General features: G+C 41.3%; 1 protein-coding gene across 8 annotated transcripts in view; it reads left to right on the forward strand.

Moving 5' to 3' along the window:
• Positions 1-20,069, forward strand: part of DYM (dymeclin) — a 357,662-nt gene that overhangs the window by 52,949 nt on the left and 284,644 nt on the right. For 5 of the 8 annotated variants that reach the window (XM_058692153.1, XM_058692154.1, XM_058692152.1 and 2 more), the window contains 3 exons: positions 5,975-6,027; positions 16,284-16,377; positions 17,351-17,484. In XM_058692153.1, coding sequence (XP_058548136.1) covers positions 5,975-6,027; positions 16,284-16,377; positions 17,351-17,484 — 281 coding nt within the window. The remainder of the gene's footprint in view (positions 1-5,974; positions 6,028-16,283; positions 16,378-17,350; positions 17,485-20,069) is intronic. The other 3 variants (XM_058692159.1, XM_058692157.1, XM_058692158.1) reach the window with 2 other exon arrangements.

Below are 20,069 nucleotides of genomic sequence, written 5' to 3' on the forward strand. Positions count from 1 at the left end.
TGGTGTTAAGTATTTCTCCTTAATCTCCTGTCATTGACATTGAAAATATCGACCTGGGCGTTGTGGAGTTTAAGATACTCTGTGTGGTACTAATGTATTGAACCTGTACTGGTGTAAGTATTTGCTGCCCTTTCGCCCCCTTTTTGCACGCTCCCAGTGCCCCAAATTTGCCTTCAGAAACGACATTCAGTTTCTAATTGTAATTGTCTTGGAAACATCGGCATGTTTTGCAGCACCGTTTTACTTTTATTTACTGCAAATGATGATTTGTCAGTTGCCTGGTGCCAGAACATCTGAGTTCATTTGTTTAACTAAAACAGCCCTGTGCATCGATGCCTATAACGCACAGCAACAGTTACCAGCCACCCCCGTTGCTTACCACCTCATTTTGGCTCTGAATCTAGCAAGTGAGAAAGAAGATCATTCCTAAAATGTTCCAAGAAGTTTAGAAAATGGGGAGGGTGGAGGGATGAGAGGACGGGGGATTCTAGTAGGACAGTCGGTGTGTTGCTTTTGGCAGGGGTGTGCCTGGCTGGTTTTCTTTGCGGAAGAAAGTAACGCTTCAGGGTGCGGAGACCACAGCGTGTGCACTACAACAGAGCTCTGGATCTTTGATTTACTAGGTCATTACTCAAGTGTTCCGGCCGAACCACGGCACCAGGCGCGGCGGGTGAATGAGACACGTTCCCTCTTCTCTTGTTGCTCATACTCTGGGCGCTGGAGACGCTTCCGACCCGAGGTGGCGATTGTTGAGGTGGTGGCAGTGAAACGGGACTCTTCCAGGTCGTTCCGTGTGGGGGGGGGACCCAGGCCTGATGGGCCTGATCACAGGATGGCAGGTGCTGGCTGGCTTAACCACCAGAGGGAGCTTTCCAAGAGATGTGGGGGTGGGGTAATTCCCAGCTTTTCTTATCTCTTCATCCAAGAAATCAGACTGCTTCGAAAGGATACATTTTGCCACACCTGGAATTAAATAAGTATTTAAAAATAGTTCAATAAAATTTAAACTTCGGGGCAGGCCTTGCCTTGAGGGCTGGAGAGTGTGAAGTGTTTCTTGAGGAACAAGGGGAAGTAATTAATTTTGTCCTCTGATGAAGTATCTGACGATGGCATTCATTCACTCAGTACATTTTTATTATGTGCCTGCTTTGTACCTGGCTGGGAACGCCGTGATGAGCAAGGAGTCCACAATCCTGGAGTGGAGCGGGGCACAGACAAAGAATTGGGCAGTGTTGCTACCGAGTACTCGGTTTTGTAAGTGGGTGCTTTGGGGGCTGAAACCAGGCTTCTCACCTGGTCTTAGACGATCAAAGATTTCCCGGAGGAAGTGATGTCCAAACCAGCCTCGCTAACAGATGTTGAATTGATCCTTTTTTCAGGCTAATATTGTATTAAAAATAAAATCAGAACCCAGTTTTGGGAACATCCAATACCCTTCTGTTGAGAACAGGTTAAAGAACTGAACTCTATGCTCCAGCCATCTAGTATCTACTTTTCTAGTCTTGTAGTTTGCCATTCTCCAGTGTAGACGAACCTCTGCTTTCCAGAACGTGCCAGGCACTCTGTGATGATTTGCATGCGCTGTCAGTTGTGTCTGGAAAGCCCTCTCCTGATGTCTGCCAGACTGAGTTCTCTTGCGGTTACTTCCTCCAGGATGCCTTCCTTGACCGCTCCTAGGGTAGGTTGGGTGCACCTCTTAGGACCTTACATACAGGGCTGGGCTTGATCTTGGTGTTTCCCCCCCAACCCCCCACCCCACCAAATAGTCTAGCTGCTTCTTTATTCCTCCGTGTAACCTGGGGGCTGAGACAGCATCTTTCACGGAACCCAGCATGTCCTGAGCGCCCAGGCAGTGTTTGCTGAATGAACAAGCTTAGAAGGTCTTGAAGGCTGTAGCCACATGTATATAATTGAAGTTCTTGGTTCCATCCAGTTTTAAGAGAGTGTTATTGACTGAGGAAAGTCGAAACACCACCAAAACAGATTTTATGCGTGTGGTCTAGTTATTAACCTCATAAAGCTATTTACAGTCTTTTGCATTTATACCTCTTTACTTTTATTTTTTTGCCTGAGTAACCAATAAACTGAGTAATTCATAGTTTCTACTACTTGCCAACAAGTGTATATTATTAAATCTGACCACAGTGATTTATTAATAAGAACTCTTTTGGTTATTAACAAGAATCAATTTGATTTGGCATATGGCAGAAAGAGGGGCATATGTGATGAAGAGACAGGGATGTCTCATTGAATCCAAGATCAAGAACCCAGACAGGCTTTGGGAAGAGCTGGCCCCAAGAATTGGAAGGCCAGCAGGAATCCTTTAATTGCTCTGTTCATCTCTGCTTCTTTCCTCAAATCTCTTTTATTCATTTTCTCTATTTTCTTACTAACTTGCTTTCTCTGCTTCTCAGTGCATAGAGGATGGTTTCCCATAACTCTCAGCTTTGCAGCCATATTCTAGTTGTATGGAAAACCTTTCTTTCCGTTCCAGTTCCAAATTCCCCAGACATTTCAAATGTCTGTCTCTGATTGAGTCAGCAGTGGCCAGGGAGTGGGGTCTTGCTGAACAAGCCTGTCTGGCTCTCCTCACCCCTGGGGGTAGGGGGGAAGATGGAAGAAAGGGATGGGGACATCAGGCTGACAGACACTGTGAGGTGGGCAGACCCTAAAACTATTTTTGTGAATAAAAATACAGTGATAAAGCCCAGAGACCCACAAATGCTTTATTATAGCATTATTTCTAGGTTATTTTGGCTAAAAAAAACTTCAATGAGAAACTTAGAGATTTAACTTTGACAAGATATTTATCTTTTTGAATGTGAGTATAACTTGAGATTCTTTAAAAAAATATTTTTTTTAATGTTTATTTAGTTTTTGGAGAAAGAGAGCATGAGTGGAGGTAGGGAGGTCGTGAGTGAAGGCGGGGGGTGGGGGGCGCAGAGAGAGAGAGAGGGAGGCACAGAATCCGAAGCAGGCTCCAGGCTCCGAGCTGTCAGCACAGAGCCTGACATGGGGCTCAAACCCATGAGCCGTGAGATCATGACCTGAGCCAAAGTCGGACGCCCAACCGACCGAGCCACCCAGGCGCCCCTATAACTTGAGAATCTTAAGGTAATGGCCTGTTCGCTGAAGTAGCAAGTGGGTTCCAGCTTTGTGTGTGTGTATAATACTTATAATTCTTAGACACGACACTGCCTTCCGTTGTCAGGAGACAGGTTCCGGAGCAGCTCTCCTGCAAATACAAGGTGAGACACAGGTCATTTAAAGTTTTCCAACAGCCACATTAGAGAAGTGAAGCAGGCGAAATCAGTCTTTTTTTTTTTTTAATTTTTTTTTCAACATTTTTTATTTATTTTTGGGACAGAGAGAGACAGAGCATGAACGGGGGAGGGGCAGAGAGAGAGAGGGAGACACAGAATCGGAAACAGGCTCCAGGCTCCGAGCCATCAGCCCAGAGCCTGACGCGGGGCTTGAACTCACGGACCGCGAGATCGTGACCTGGCTGAAGTCGGACGCTTAACCGACTGCGCCACCCAGGCGCCCCGAAATCAGTCTTAATAATACATTTCGTATATATCTATGTGTACATAAAAAGAGGGTTTATAGCTTCTGCGTATCAGAAGAGGTTGTCATGGGGCGCCTGGGTGGCTCAGCGGGTTAAACGACCGACTCTGGATTTCGGCTCAGGTCAGGATCTCACGGTCCCTGAGATTGAGCCCTATGTCAGGCTCTGTGCTGACAGCGTGTAGCCTGCTTGGGATTCTTTCTCTCCCTCTCTCTCTCCGCCCCTTCCCCACTCACTCCCTCTCATGCTCTCGAAATAAATATTTAAAAAAAAAAAAAAAAAGAAGAGGTTGTCATGGGATTTAAATGTACTAATACATTTTAAAGTGCTTTGAAAAATATAACATAAAGCATTATTTTAATTAACCGGGGGAGGGAGGAACCCACTACATTTTGGAATCAAAAGTAACGATCATTTATTAGGTTTTACTCTGTGCCAGATACTGTTCCAAGCACTTCACAACATGTTATGTAATTTAATGATAACGCCGTCTTTTGGAGCAGGTACAATTATTTATCATCTCTGTTTTATATAGAAGGAAACTAAGACATAAAGGGTTAAGAAATTAGTCCAAAGTCACGTAGCTGGTAAGTAGTTGAGCTGGAATTGGAATGCACTTTTTTTTTTTTTTCAATTGTGGCAAAACACAACATAAAATTGATCACCTTAACCATTTTTAAATGTATGCTTCTATGACATTAAATACACTCGCATTGTTGTTTGACCCACCATCTGTCTCCAGAACTTTTCATCTTCCCAGATTGAAACCCGACTCATTAAACACTAACTCCCCATTCCCCCGCCTTCAACTCCACTAACTGCCGTTCTTTCTGTCTCTCTGAATCTAACTACTCCAGGGGCCTTCTATAAGTGGAATCATACAGTATTTCTTTTTTTGTGGCTGGTTTGTGTCACTCAGCGTAATGTCTTCAAGGTTCATCTGTGTTGTAGCACGTGTTAGAATTTCTTTCCTTTTTAAGGCTGAATGATGTTACACTGTATGAATGTACCACATTTTGTACCGTGATTCACCCATTGATGGACATTTTGATTGTTTCTACTTTTGGCTGTTATGAGTGATGGTGAATGTGATGTACAGATATCAGGTTGAGTCCCTGCTTTCAGTCCTTTTTGGGTATTTGTATACCCAGAAATGGAATTGCTGGATCACACAGTAATTTTATATTTAACTTTTTGCTGAATTGCCATACTCTGTTTCAAAGCACCAGCACCATTTTACATAATGCACGAAGGTCCCCATTTCTCTATATCTCCTCCGACACTTCCCTTCTCTCTCTCCTTTTTTTTTTTTAAATAGCCATTTTAATAGGTGTGAAAGCAGTATCTCATTGTGGTTTTGATTTGCATTTCCCTGATGAATCGTGTTTTTGCACATGTTTTTATATACCTATTGCCTTTTGTATGTCTTCTTTGGAGAAATGTCTCTTTAAATTTTTGCCCATTTTTAAATTGAGTTGTTTGGTTTTTTGTTGAGTCAGAGGTTTTTGTTTTTGTTTTGGTATATTCTGGGTATCAGTCTCTTATCAGATAGATGATTTGCAAACATTTTCTCCCATTCTGCTGTGTTGGCTTTTCACCCTGAGATAGTATCCTTTGATACGCAAAAGCTTTTCATTTTGATAAAGTCAAACTTACATATTTTTTTCTTTTAATGTCTGTGTTTTTGGTGTCATATCCAAGAAATCATTGCCTAATCCAGTGTCGTAAAACTTTCCCCTGTGTTTTTTTCCGAGTTTTATGTCTGTTTCTGTCTGTGCCTCCTGTCTCTGTGTCATATCTATCTCTGTGTGTTTCTGTTTTTCTTTGTTTATATATTATTGAAGCTTATGTATGTGTTCTCGTGCTTCTCTTGCCTTGTTTCTTCCTTTATTTGTTGTTGATCTATTTAAAGGTATTGCAGGTATCATGAGACTTCATGTTTCTCCTAAAAATAATGGCATTTTTTTCAAATAACTCTAACCCCATGATTGGTACTCTCCGAGTACATTTTCTAATTATGTCGAAAACAGAAGCTAAACTTCATTTTGTCTTTTTATTGTTTTTTTTTTAATGTTTTTATTTATTTTGAGAGACCAAGTGCAAGCGGGGGAGGGGCAGAGAGAGAGGGAGACACAGAATCTGAAGCAGGCTCCAGGCTCTGAGCTGTCAGCATAGAGCCCGACTTGGGGCTTGAACCCACAAAATGAGATCATGACCTGAGCTGGAGTCAGATATTTAACCAACTGAGCCACCCAATAAAATTTGTGATTTTATTGTTTATCATGGTACATCCTATTTTCCTTCTAAATTGTTTTTCTCCTCTTTATTTTATTTATTCCTTTAACTGGTCAGTGTGTACCTATTTAGCATTGTAGTTATTAATTACCTTTTCTTCTCTCCCTCCAGCACCGAGCTGAAGCTCTTGGAGGAAGCAACTGTTTCAGTCTGCAGGTCTTTAGGTAAGGGGCAAAATAAGTGAGTGAGTGAGTGAGTGAGTGAGTGTGTGTGTGTGTGTGTGTGTGTGTGTGTGTATGGGTGGCATTTATTTAAAAATTTCTGTTACAAGTTTTGGTAGTGTAATATGAATTAAATTAATGAAGTGATATATTCTGGATGATTATATTTAGTAATATTTACTCCTGTTCATGGTGCTCATTGGGGCTGCTAGAAGGTACCATTTGGTCAAGAGCAGTAAGACACGTGCTTGCTCACTTGCAATGGTGGTAATGGACTCTCCTAAACCACGGACTGTTTTAGCTTGTTTTGTTTGGTGTTTAATTGAGGAATAGTTGGACAGTGTTACATTGGCTTCAGGTGTATAACATAGTGATTTGATCTTGATTTGACATTTGTATATATTACAAAATGCTCATCGTAATAAGTCTAGTTACCATCTGTCATCATACACAGTCATAATAGTATTACTGACTGTATTTCTTATGCTGGACTTGATCATCTCTGCGACTTCTTTTATAATTGGAAGTTTGTACGTCTTAATCCCCTTTACCTGTTTCACCCATTCCACCCCCCACCCCACCTGTCAGCTACCACTTTGTTCTCTATATTTATGAGTCTGTTTTGTTTGTTTTTTCTTTTTTCTTTTTCTTTTTTTTTTTTTGATTCCACATATAAGTGAAATAACACAGTATTGGTGTTTCTCAGACTTTTCACTTAGCACAGTACCCTCTGGGTCTATCCATGTTGCCACCAATGGCAAGACTTCATTCTTACTTATGGTGGAGTAATATTCCCTTGTATGTATATACCACCTCTACTTTATCCATTCATCTATCGACGGACACCTGGGTTGTTTCCATGCCTTCACTATTGTAGATGATGCTGCCGTGAGCCTGGGGCCACGTAGGTCTCTTGAAGTTAGTGTTTTCATTTTCTTCAGATAAAGGCTAGAAAGAGTTGCGTCATAGGGTAGTTCTATTTTTCATCTATTGAGGAACCTCCATACTGTTTTCCACAGTGCCTGCCCCAGTTTGCATTCCCACCAACAGTGCAAGAGGGTTCCCGTTTCTCCCCATCTTCACCCACACTTGTTATTTCTTGTCTTTTTGATTTTAGTCACTCTGAAAGGTGTGAGGTGATACCTGATTGTCGTTTGGATTTGCATTTCCCTGATGATGAGTGATACTGAGCATCCTCTCATGTGTCTGTTGGCCATCTGTATGTCTTCTTTGGGAAAATGTCTGTTCAAGTCCTCAGCCTATTTTTCTTTAATTTTTTTTAATGTTTGTTTATTTTTGAGAGGGAGAGAGACAGTGTGAGCAGGGGAGGGCCAGAGAGAGAGGGAGACACAGAATCTGAAACAGGCTCCAGGCTCTGAGCTGTCAGCACAGAGCCCGATGTGGGGCTCAAACTCATGAATCGTGAGGTCATGGCCCGAGCCGAAGTCAAACACTTAAGCGACTGAGCCACCCAGGTGCCCCCCTCAGCCTATTTTTTAATCAGATGTGGGATTTTTTGGTGTTGAGTTGTATGAATTCTTTACATATTTTGAATATGAACTTTTTTTTAAAAAAAGATTTTATTTTCAAGTAATCTCTACACCCAACATGGGGCTCGAACTTACAACCTTGAGGTCAAGAGTCACGTGGTACACCAGCTGAGCCAGCCAGACACCCCTTGAATATTAACTTCTTATGGAATATGTCATTTGCAGATCTCTTCTGCCATTCATTAGGTTGCCTTCTCATTTTGTTCATGGTTTCCTTTGCTGTGCAGAAGCTTTTTAGTTTGATGTAGTCCCACTTGTTTATTTTTGCTTTTGTTGCCCTTGCCTGAGGAGACAGATCCAAAAAATATTGCTAAGACTGAATTCCAAATTTACTGCCTATGTATTTTTTAAGAGTTTTATGGTTTCAGGTCTTACATGTAGGTCTTTAATCCATTTCAAATTTATTTTTGTATATGGTTTAAGAAAGTGGTTACTGGAGAGGAAGTCTGAAGATCGTAATTTTTTTTTTTTTTTGCTTCTTTGTTTATTACACTTTTTTCATTAACCATTATGATTGTTTCTCATTATACTTTTTTCTTTTTGATTTTGCCTGAAATTTGATGAGGTTTTTTTTTTATTGGCTTATTAAAGTCTTTTCAGTTCCAAAGTTTTCTTTAGTTATGGTTTTGATTTTCCTTGTGTTTGGGTTTCTTCTCCCCCAACTTAGGATCACCTGTTAACAGTCAGCTTGGACTGTTTTTGCTTTCTGTATCTTTCATTTTCCTTTTTTTAAATGTAATTTTATCATAATTAATATAATTTTATTAATATAATTTCTTTAAAAAAATTTTTGTTAATGTTTATTTATTTTTGAGACAGAGAGAGACAGAGCATGAATGGGGGGAGGGTCAGAGAGAGAGGGAGATACAGAATCTGAAGCAGGCTCCAGGCTCTGAGCTGTCAGCACAGAGCCCGACGCAGGGCTCGAACCCACAGACCGTGAGATCATGACCTGAGCCGAAGTCGGACGCTTAACCGACTGAGCCACCCAGGCGCCCCTATAATTTCTTTTTCAAATTAATTTATTTTTCAGAGAGAGAGGGGGCACAAGCGAGTGAGGGGCAGAGAGAGAGGGTGAGAGAGAATCCTACACATGCTCTGCACTGTCAGTGTGGAGCTTGAAGTGGGGCTCGAGCTCAACCAATGTGGGGCTCAAACTCAAAAACTGTGAGATCATGACCTGACTTGAAGTCAGAAGTTTAACTGACTGAGCCACCCAGGTGTCCCTGTATCTTCTTTTTTCTTCATCATCTTTCTTTTCTTGAGTTTCCTCCTTTATGTCTTTGATTCAGTGTTTCTATACATTACAGTTTTGTAAAGATTCTAGTGCATCTTTTATTTCATTTTTAGTTTGTTTTTAATCATTCTTTGTTTTTTCTGGATGTCAGACTACTCTCTTTTCATTATACTTATTTTTCCCAGGGGCTTTCTGGGTTTTTTTTTCTTCTTCCTTCCTTCCTTCCTTCCTTCCTTCCTTCCTTCCTTCCTTCCTTCCTTCCTTTCGTTCTTTCTTTCTTTCTTTCTTTCTTTTTAATTTTTTTATAAAGTTTTTTAACATTTATTTATTTTTGAGAGACAGAGAGGGAGCACAAGCAGGGGAGGGGCAGAGAGAGAGGGAGACACAGAATCTGACGCAGGCTTCCGTCCCTGAACTGTCAGCACAGAGCCTGACATGGGGCTCGAACCCACGTACCGCGAGATCATGACCTTAACTGAAGCCAGGTGCCTAACCAACTGAGCCACCCAGGGTCCCTTCTTTCTTTCTTTCTTTCTTTCTTTCTTTCTTTCTTTCTTTCTTTCTTTCTTTCTTTCTTTCTTTCTTTCTTTCTTTCTTTTGTTTTTTGAATAGACGTTTGAGGGGCACCTGGGTGGCTCAGTTGGTTAAGTGACTTTTGATTTCAGCTCAGGTCATGATCTCAGGGTCGTGAGATTGAGTCCCATGTTGGACTCTGTGCTGAGTGTGGAGCCTGCTTGGGATTCTCTCTGCCCTTCCCTCCCTCTCCCTGCCCCTACCATTCCCCTGCCCACTCTGTCTCTCTCTCAAAATAAATAAACATAAAAAAAAATAGTCGATTTTCTCTTCTTCCACTGATGATGCTTGTTACTCAAATTTGTTTGATAGTTTATTTTTTTAAGGTTTATTTGTTTTTAAGAGAGACTGAGCACAAGTGGGGGAGGAGCAGAGAGAGAGAGGGAGACACAGAATCCGAAGCAGGCTCCAGGCTCTGAGCTTCAGCACAGAGCCTGAAGTGGGACTTGAACTCGTGAACCATGAGATGATGACCTGAGCCTAATTCGGACACTCAGCTGACTGAGTCACCCAGGCGCCCCCTAGTTTGATAGTTTTGATTCAGTTCTTCCTCTGAAGGTTTACCATAGCCTGTTCCTTACTCTGTTGTTACTGTTTTGTTTTTCCTTATTCATGAAACTAGCAAATGTTTATTGAGCACCTACTATATTATAGGCTCTATTCTGTATGCTGTGCTATATATTGCATAATATATTCCATATTCTGGCGCAAAAGACTGACCTAGATTCCTGACCTCATGGCTCTGTCTCATTAGGGGAATCAGACCAGAAATAAACAGACCTACTTTCACATGCTGTGTCTCTTCAGAAAACTAAAGCAGGGTAGACACATGGAGAGTATCCATGTAGGTATGTTGTTTGCTGTCAGAGAGGGTGTAAATACACCTTGTTATTAACCTTGTTCCTTGTGTGGATCCTGTAGGTGCTTGTTGAATCTGCTATTATTTAAGCTTGAAGGCAGGCTGCTGCTGTTTTCTAACCTAACTTTAGAATCCAGGAAGGTTTTATTTTGTGTAGGTTTTGCTTGGTTTAAATGGGACCTTCTCTTACCCTTACTCCCTGGCTTTGGAGAGAATTATAAAATTCCCTGAAGGAACATCTGGGTCAACATTTTTTGTACATGTACCCTCTAGTGCATGTTGCTCTGTGTCTGGCGTGTTTATTTCTCCCCAGTTGTTTTCAGCGGGGGTAGGGAGGGGGAGCCTCAGAGTTGGTGTAGGAAGTAGGAGGGAAGTGTAGGAAGTGGGATGAGTAACGTAAGTTTTCTTGTTGGAGTAGACAGAGGGGGGAGATTTTGTCCTTAAAGTTACTTTCAAGTAGTTAGCCTTGCTAACCGTCCATTGATTACCAAGTAAATACTCATCGGTTCTATAAACTCTGTAGTTCAAGTGTTCTCTGTTTTGGTGGGGAGAAGGACTGCCTGGAATTAGCATTTGTGTGAACTTGTGTCTTGTTGTGTATTTTCAAGGGTGTTTGATATTTAGGTTTCACGCTTCTAGAAATGCAGGCCAAATAATGTAGTAAACTCCCATAAGTTCCTCTTCTGACTTCACTCATTTTCAGCTAGTGGGCAGGCTTCATCTATCTCTCTCTCAACCATTCACAGAAGTATGAAACATGTACAGAAAAGCTGACAAACAGAGAGCACGTCCTCGCATATTAGACACCAACCTCAGGCATGTCATTTCATCCATAAATATTTTGGCATAGGTCCCCTAAGAGGAGTTTTTTGTTTTGTTTTGTTTTGTTTTAAGGAAAACAATACCACTATCTTACTAGAAAGCAATTAAAAACATTTTTTTTAATGTTTATGTATTTTTGAGTGAGAGGGAGAGACAGAGTGTGAGCAGTGGAGGGGCAGAGAGAGAGGGAGACACAGAATCCGAAACAGGCCCCAGGCTCTGAGCTGTCAGCACAGAGCCTGATGCAGGGCTCAGACTCACAGACTGTGAGATCATGACCTGAGCTGAAGTCAGATGTTCAGCTGAATGAGCCACCCAGGCACCCCTAGAAAATCATTTTTAACATTATAAAATAACCACTGAGTGTTCAAATTTCTGATTGTCTTAGTTTATGTGACTCAGGAACCAAAATAGAGCCTATAAGTTGTTATTGGCTGATACGTTTTTATGATTCTTTTCATAGCTAGGTTCCTTCTGCTATTGTCTATCTCTTCTTTTTTTCCCTAGTTATTTATTTATTTATTTATTGAAGAAAGTGGGCAGTAGAGTTTCCCACAATATAAATTTTGTTGAGTGCATCCCCATGGATTGCTAACCTGTCTCTGTCCTAGCTTCTGTATATTTATTGGATTGGGGACTTGGGTATTTTAGTGAAATATTGGGAAAGGTTGTTTCAGGGTCTGGAAGCAAGTCCAACTTTCTTACCCCAGATGGAAATTTTCTTTATAATACCTTTACCTGAATGTTACTCAGACTTTGCTTGAACTCCTGTAGAGATAGGGAAGTCTCTTCTTTACACAAAAGCTATGAACGGATTGCTACAAGTTCAAACTCTAGAGTGAAATGAGTTAGTTTTTAATTTAAGTGCCATTGTTATTTAATTTTACAGTTGAGGAAACTGAAGCATGGGGTGGGGGCTGAAAGTAAGTTGCCAGGTGTCACAGCTAGTCAGTGGTGCAGCTGGGATTCGAACCTACTCAGACTCTGTGGTCTAATTCTGTTATGCTTTTCTGCCTTCCTGTCAGTTATCCCCTGTTCCTGCTCTAGCTTATTCAGCTTGAACATCATATTTGATTTTTACCAATTAACTTTGATTCCATTAAAGTACTTTGTACTTTGGTACTTTGTACTTTGTTTTATTAGTCTATTTCCCCGTCTGCATCTTGTGTAAGAGTAGTGTAAAAACTGAAATGTTTTAGAATGTCAGCTGCATTAAGACTGTGCGTCCTGTGGGGCGCCTGGGTGGCTCAGTCGGTTAAGCGACCGACTTCAGCTCGGGTCACGATCTCGCGGTCCATGAGTTCGAGCCCCGCGTCGGGCTCTGGGCTGACGGCTCGGAGCCTGGAGCCTGCTTCTGATTCTGTGTCTCCCTCTCTCTCTGCCCCTCCCCCGTTCATGCTCTGTCTCTCTCTGTCTCAAAAATAAATTAAAAAAACGTTAAAAAAATAAAAAAAAGACTGTGCGTCCTGAGTATCTCCTTAGTACCTGAAAGAGTACTGGGTACGTACGTAGAATTAGCTCAATAAATACATGCTGAATGAATGAATGAAAAGAAAAGGTATCCACAGTGGTAGTAGCTGGTTGCTGTTCCCAACAACACAGTGTTGTTTTTTTTGGTTGTTGTTCGTTTTTAAATAGCTAACCATTTATAAATTCAAACAATTACTTATGAAGTCATTCAGTAATAAAGGACCTGTTGAATGAACACAAGATTGTGAAGCTGGGGTTCTGAATAATGCTTGTAGTCATATCCTCTTTGTTTCAGTATTTTTTTTAATTTTAAATTTATTTTTAACGTTTATTCATTTTTGAGAGAGCGTGAGCGGGGGAGGGGCACAGAGACAGGGAGACACAGAATCCGAAGCAGGGTCCGGGCTCTGAGCTGTCAGCACAGAGCCCGACGTGGAGCTTGAACCCCACGAACCGTGAGATCCTGACCTGAGCCGAAGTCAGACACTTAACCAACTGAACAACCCAGGTGCCCCTGTTTCGGTATTTTGTTTCGGTTTACAGTAGCTAGGTAACAATAATTCACACAGGGATGCACTTGCAAACATTAACTTTTTGTTTTTGTGGGGTTTTTTTTGTTTGTTTTTACACAGTGTATCCTGAAATCTCAGGATATTCTTTCATTAAGCCCCAAAGCTTGAAAGAGAAGCAGGAAATTTTTATTTCAAAGTGTAACTGACAAGATTTAACATCTAATCACATATCTATTCTTGATTATAACAGCCGGACAAAACCCGCCCTGACTTACCGCACGTGTCGCACCTTGCTGCCCACAGTGGGGTTCTCCGTTCAGCGGCAAGGAGCACCACCTGGGAGACAGTGTTGTAGACTCTCAGGTCACCCTCGACACCTGTGAGATCAGAACTGGAACTTTAAGAGTGCCTTGTGATTTAAAGGCACGTTAAGCCTTGAGAAGTGCTGTTAACTTCAGCAGGTGCAGGGGGGTGGCCCTGGGGTTCTGTGTGTCCGGCAGGCTCCCACATAACGCTGTTGCCACCAGTCCCTGCACCACGCTTGGAATAGCAAGGTGCCGCAACGCTTTATCGCAGAGAGAAAGTTACACTGTAACTTGCATTGACTCAAGCTGTGACAAGAACAGCTACCCAGCAGGTTGACCTGAATTAACTTGACAGTTATTGAGCACCGAGCAGGTATGCTGTAATGGTGTACTTATTCCCATGTGTGATTTTTTTTTATGCATGTATGTGCATACCTGGATTTTTAACAGTTCTGGAGAACTTCGTTCTTTCAAATCTTTGACACATTTTCAACAAGTTCAAATATATTCATAGAGATGCAGCAAAAGATAAGTGTCAGGTCTGAATTTTTCTGGGGCGTCTGTGTGGCTCAGTTAAGCACTGACTTCGGCTCAGGTCATGATCTCACGGTTCGTAGGTTCAAGTCTATTGTCCGGCTCTGTACTGACAGCTCAGAGCCTGGAGCCCGCTTCGGATTCTGTCTCCCCCTCTCTCTGTGCCCCTCTCCTGCTCGTGCTCTGTCTCTCTCTCTCTCTCTCTCTAAAAATAAAATAAACATTAAAAAAATTTTTTTTGAATGAATTTTTCAGGCAGCAGAGGCCAGTGTGTTTGAGCGTTTGCATTTCTGTTTTTCAAAATAGTTAAAAATAACATTTCGAAAGAGAAACAAATATTCAGAACTCTGGAATCTCACAGTTTGAAAACCGTAAAGCAAAAAGACTGGACATTTGTCACTAACATTGTTGACTTTGGGCCCAACACTTAACCTTTCTGGGTCTCTTTTTCATCAATAAAATTAAAGTTTTTGGCTAAATGGTCTCTTCCTTCTGATGAGTTTTTTTTTTTTTAAGTTTGTATTTAGATTCATACAGTGTATTTAAATAACGTACAGTGTAGTATTAGTTTCAGGCGTACAATACAGTGATTCAGCCTGTCTGTATCACAAGTGCCCTCTTTAATCCCCATCACTTATCCCCCCCCCCCCCCCCCCCCCACCGCCAGTAACCATCAGTTTGTTCTCTGTAGTTAAGAGCCGGTTTCTTGGTTTGCCTCTCTCTCTCTTTTCCCCCCCTTTGCTCATTTGTTTCTTAAATTCCACATAGGATGTGTGAAATCGGATGGTAATTGTCTTTCTCTGACTTACTTCACTTAGCATAGTACTCTTTAGCTCTGACGGGTTCTTAACTTCTGTGCTTCTGTGATGTATTAAGGTTGTCCACAGACCCAGTGAAACCAATGGTGTGAATTCCCATTCAAGTCCAAAGGCCTGAAAACCGTAAGAGCCAGTGTTGTAAGTCCCTGTCCAAGGGCAGAAGGCTGACGTTTTAGTTCAACAGTCAGCCAGAGGAGGATTCAGTCTTCCTCCGACATCGGTCCCGTTCATGCCCTTAATGTGTTGGATGATGTGCGCCCACTTTGGAGAGGCCAGGCTGTTTTACTCAGCTGAAAATTAACATGCAGAGACACCCTCACAGATACACCCAGAAATAAGTTTAACCGGATATCTGGGCATCCTGTGGCTCAGTTAAGTTGACTTGTAAAATTAATCATCACGTGTGTCTTACTGGGCAGCCTGATAGAGCTTTGTATCTTCATTAAGTCTGATTCCTTGATTAGAGGGGTTGGTGTAGCACAGCATCTTAGAGCCAGGGATTGTAACCAGCAGACAAGGATGTGTCCTTGAGCGGTAACAACAGAGACGTGAGGATCTGTGAAATGGAGGTGATATTGGTGCTTATCCCGTAGTTGGTTTTGAGGATTTGGTGAGGTGATATGTGTAGAGCACTTACTGTATATTGGTCAGTGTGTGTTTCCTGTTGCTTGATGAGAAAACAGGCTGGAGAAGAAAAGTAATTTGTCTGAGGTTTAATATTCTGTTAATTATAGCCTTGGATCTAGAAACCAGGTCTTCTGATTCTCATTACTGTATCCGCTCAATTCTTTGGGCTATACTTGTTGAAATGCCCCCCTTTGAACTTAAACAACTTTTTGAGCAAATTCTTTAAAATTGTATTTGATCAAAATAGCTCCCCCTGGCCATAGTGCTTTATGTGTCTGTTTTTCGTTAGAATGATTTACGATCATCCGAACAGAGTTTTTGCCTTTACAGTTGATTGTATTCTGTATACTGGGAATCATTTTTTGAGTTTTTTTTTTAACATTTGCTTTTCTAAAGAGAAATAATTGTGTGTGTGTGTGTGTGTGTGTGTTTGTAAATTGAGTATGTATCAACTATTCTCTCTTTTCTTTACAGTTTTGAATTCTGATATGAATTGGCTACTTTGTCCTATTGTTTCCATCATTTTCAGTTTGCAAATCGTTTTTTAAAAAATTTTCTAAAATGTTTTTTATCTGCGTTTGAGACAGAGAGAGAGAGCGCGCAAGCACGTTGGGGAGAAGGGGGAGGGACAGAGGATCCAAAGCAGGCTCTGCGCCGACAGCAGAGAGCCCAATGCAGGGCTCGAACTCATGGACCGAGAGTTCATGACCTGAGCCTAAGTCAGACGCTTAACTGACTGAGCCACCCAGATGCCCCTTGCAAATCACTTTTTGTTCAAAATTAAGACCAGCAATTTCTCTCATTGTTTATTTTCCTAATTAGATGTGAAGTTGGTCATAAGGTTTGTCTGTGAGCAACTTCAGCTTGACAGCTTGGTTTTATGTGTTTTAATATGTTCACTTTGATTTCAGTTTTTAATTTTAACTTTTTAAAACCTTATCTTCTCTTGCAGTTGTAAACAATCCTCGAACAGGAAACCTTGGTGCGCTAATTAAGGTCTTCCTTTCTAGAACCAAAGAACTAAAACTTTCGGCAGAATGTCAGAAGTAAGCTGGCTGATTAAATCATGTTCTCTTTATATTTAGCAATATGAGTATTTTTCATTTTTTGGTGGAAATGGATTATGGTCTTTTTGAAAGCTATAAAGGAACTCTCATTATTAAAAAGTAAAAGAGAGGTTATAATTTACTGTCCAAGTCATTGTGGTGAGGTTATGAATTCTGGAATCTGTTTGATTTCAGCATTTCAGACAATCTTCAGAAATATATTCCTTAAGAAGGTTAATAGCAATGTAATTATTATTAAAAAAGATAGTTTCCCCGCCCCCATTATTATTGCTGTTCATACCTAGTTTAAATTATGACTAAGTTTGAGTATTTCATTCCACATCTGTTTCCTTTCTTCCTTTCCTAGTAGATGAAAGAAAGTTCTGATTAGATATTATAATTTTATTTTTATTTGAATTCCAGTATAGCTAATGTAGATATTAAAATTTTATATTTGATGCCTTGGAAGGTTAATCTTTGATGCCCTCAAGCATTTTTTAAAACCAGTTTTGCTTCCAAACAAATTATATTGAATCTAATTTAAATTTTTCTTGTTGAGTTCCTGGTTACTAATACAAATAGCGACTATTGTCCTGGGCTGCTGGCAGTGCCCCATTTAAAATTTGGGTCGTGTGTTTGCATATAATCTCTTTATGTTACTATATTTAAAAACATTTTTTTTTTTCGCTTTTCTTTGCCCTGCCCACGTGTGGGACAAGTACGAAGTTAAGAACAAAGAGCGGCCATACCTAATGAAAATATTTTTGTTAGGTTGACTCACTAAGTAAAATGTACAGCATGAAACATGAAGTGGATTGGCATAGAGTAATATATCACTAGCCATGAAAAGATAGGGACGCTGTGTTTATATTACAAACGGAATGGGCAAAACGGCCGAGAAATCATGAACGGCATGGTGCCCGTGCTCCTGATGAAGTGCTGATTCCCGTGTGGTTTGGTCTTTCCTTTGTAGCCACATCTTCATTTGGCAGACACACAACGCTTTGTTTATTATTTGCTGTCTGCTGAAAGTGTTCATCTGTGAGATGTCAGAGGAGGAATTGCAACTTCATTTCACGTACGAAGAAAAATCTCCTGGCAGTTACAGTAAGTATGGCCTTTGAAGATGTTCCAGGGAGAGCACGTGTAACACGGAAGGATGAAACCTGAGGAATCAAAGCGTAGTGTTGAAAATTCTCTCTGTCTTCCCTTTTCATTTTTAAACGACCTGGCACGCTGTCACTCCCTTTTCTCCTATATTTAAATGAGCCAGAGCTCTCAAAGTTCTTTTTTTTTTTCCTTTTTCTTTTGAAATAAGGAAGCCGGTAGCAGCGAAGCTTTTACTTACTTTGACTCTGACGCAAATGGAAAATAAAATTAAAAACCACAAATACACCTTTCAGAAAACAGGGTTGTCAACTTAAGTATCATTACTAGGGGAATACATTATTAAAGGAGACAACCAATCAGAAGTACGGATTTTAGACATATTGAAGGTTACTTTCATAGGACGCAGCAGTCTCTGGCTCTGTGGGTCTACTTGATCAGAAATAACATTTAAGGGCAGTTTTACGATGCCGAAATGTGCGGTCTTGTTCCGAAGACACAGCGAAATGTTGCCGTTTTCTCCTGATATTGCTGGGTTTTTTGTGTTACTTTTTTTTTGGGGGGGGGCAGTGGTTAGGAGGGCCTGTAGTTTTCAAGATGGTGTTTTATGTCTTAGCATGAAAACTTACAGCCTGGAAGGTAGAAGGGCGGAAAGGGATTGTTATGTGAAATACAGGGAGTATAGGATTTTGTATCTACCCTTCCCGCTGACTTCTCTCTGAGGTTTGCAAAGGCAGTGTTGCTCCTGGTTCTGGGTTCATTTTTCTTTCTTTAAGAGAGAGAGAGAGAGGGTGCAAGTGAGTGAGGGGCAGAGAGAGAGAGAGAGAGAGAGAGAAGTGGGGCTCACCCAAAGTGGGACTTATGTTTACCTGAAGCGCGGCTCGAGATCACCTGATATGGGACTCGAACTCATGAACTGTGAGATTATGACCTGGGCCAAAGTCAGATGCTTATCCTGGACTCATTTTTCAAAGTATGTCTCTAGGGGTGCCTGGGTGGCTTATTTGGTTAAGCATCCAGCTCTTGATTTCAGCTCAGGTCATGAGCTCACGGGTTTGTGCATTTGAGCCCTGCACACGGCTCTGCGCTGACAGCCCTGAGGGAGCCGACTTGGGATTCTCTCTCCCTCTCTCTCTGGACTGCCTGTCTCCCCCACCCTTGTGTATGTATGTGTGTGTGTGTGTGTGTGTGTGTGTGCGCGCCCTCTCAAAATAATTAAACAAACTTAAAAAACCATGTCTCTGTTCTCATTAGACTTATTGTCTACCTAGGGTTTTTTTTTTTTTTTAAATGTTTATTTATTTATTTATTTTGAGAGAGACAGAGACAGCACAAGTTGGGGAGAGGCAGAGATGGAGAGAGAGAATCCCAGGCGGGCTCTGTGCTGACAGCGTGGGGCTCGAACTCATGAACTAGGAGATCATGACCTGAGTTGAAATCAGGAGTCGGACACTCAACTGACTGAACCACCCAGGCGCCCCCTACCTAGAGCTTTATATGTTGATTCTGAGTTTCAAGAGAGAAATATGTTCAGTTTACTACTGTGATAATCTGTATTTGTTAAACATACACGGATGCTTAAACAGAGCTTTTAATCAGAATTCTGTCTGGCATGTGTTAATTTTGTTAATGCTAGGCTTCGTTTTTGTGGTACCGAAAGTGCCAAAGCAGCCCTAGGCAGGGAGGTGCAAACCTTTCCACCAAAGGGGTAGCAGCAGGAATGGAGTGCGTGTTTGCTTCATGGGGCCTGAGAGCTAAGCCAGCCAAGAACCTACAAACCCAACAAAGCAATTATGCATATATTGTACTTTATTTACTTAAAAAATTTAAAAAAAAATTTAATGTTTTATTTATTTTTGAGAGAGAGAGCGAGAGAGAGACAGAGTGCAAGCAGGGGAAGGGCAGAGAGAGAGGGAGACACAGAATCCAAAGCAGGCTTCAGACTCTGAGCTGTCATTACAGATCCCGATGCGGGGCTCGAACTCATGAACCACAAGATCATAGCCTGAGCCGAAGTCAGACACTTAACCAACTGAGCCACTCAGGCACCCCTTGACATTTCTACTTATCAGCGATCTAAGTCCTTTTTACATTTTCTATCAATGTCTTTTTACAGTTTATAAAAGTAATAAAATTAAATGATTGCATACATACTGTTAAATGGTAAAAAAAAAAAAAAAGACGTCATTATGCAGTACCTAAAAACATCCACTTATCAGCTTGTATGTGCATATCCGCATCAGGTATGCAGAAGGCTGCAGGTGTAGATAGTATGCAGTTTGGTTGTTTGAAGGTTGAATTGACGGAAGTACAGGACCATCTACAAACAATTGAGCGCAGTCAGCTGTGGGATTTTAGGATTGTCGGATTTTAGGATTTAGGATGGATTTTAGGTTACCACACCCTACAGGATTTTTGTTCCAATTCCTTGTCAAACTGCTGCGGCGAGATGGATATTGCTGGCATGTTCAGGGAAGCCTTCTTTCCGAGGCTAATGTGACTGCCAGTAAGCTCCCAGTTTGTAACAGAAATTTGTGAGGATGTCCTCGGTGAACATTTCCCCACGGGCTGTGGATGATGTGGTA

This window comes from Neofelis nebulosa, chromosome 11, assembly GCF_028018385.1.
Source record: "Neofelis nebulosa isolate mNeoNeb1 chromosome 11, mNeoNeb1.pri, whole genome shotgun sequence".
NCBI classification, from domain to species: domain Eukaryota; kingdom Metazoa; phylum Chordata; class Mammalia; order Carnivora; family Felidae; genus Neofelis; species Neofelis nebulosa.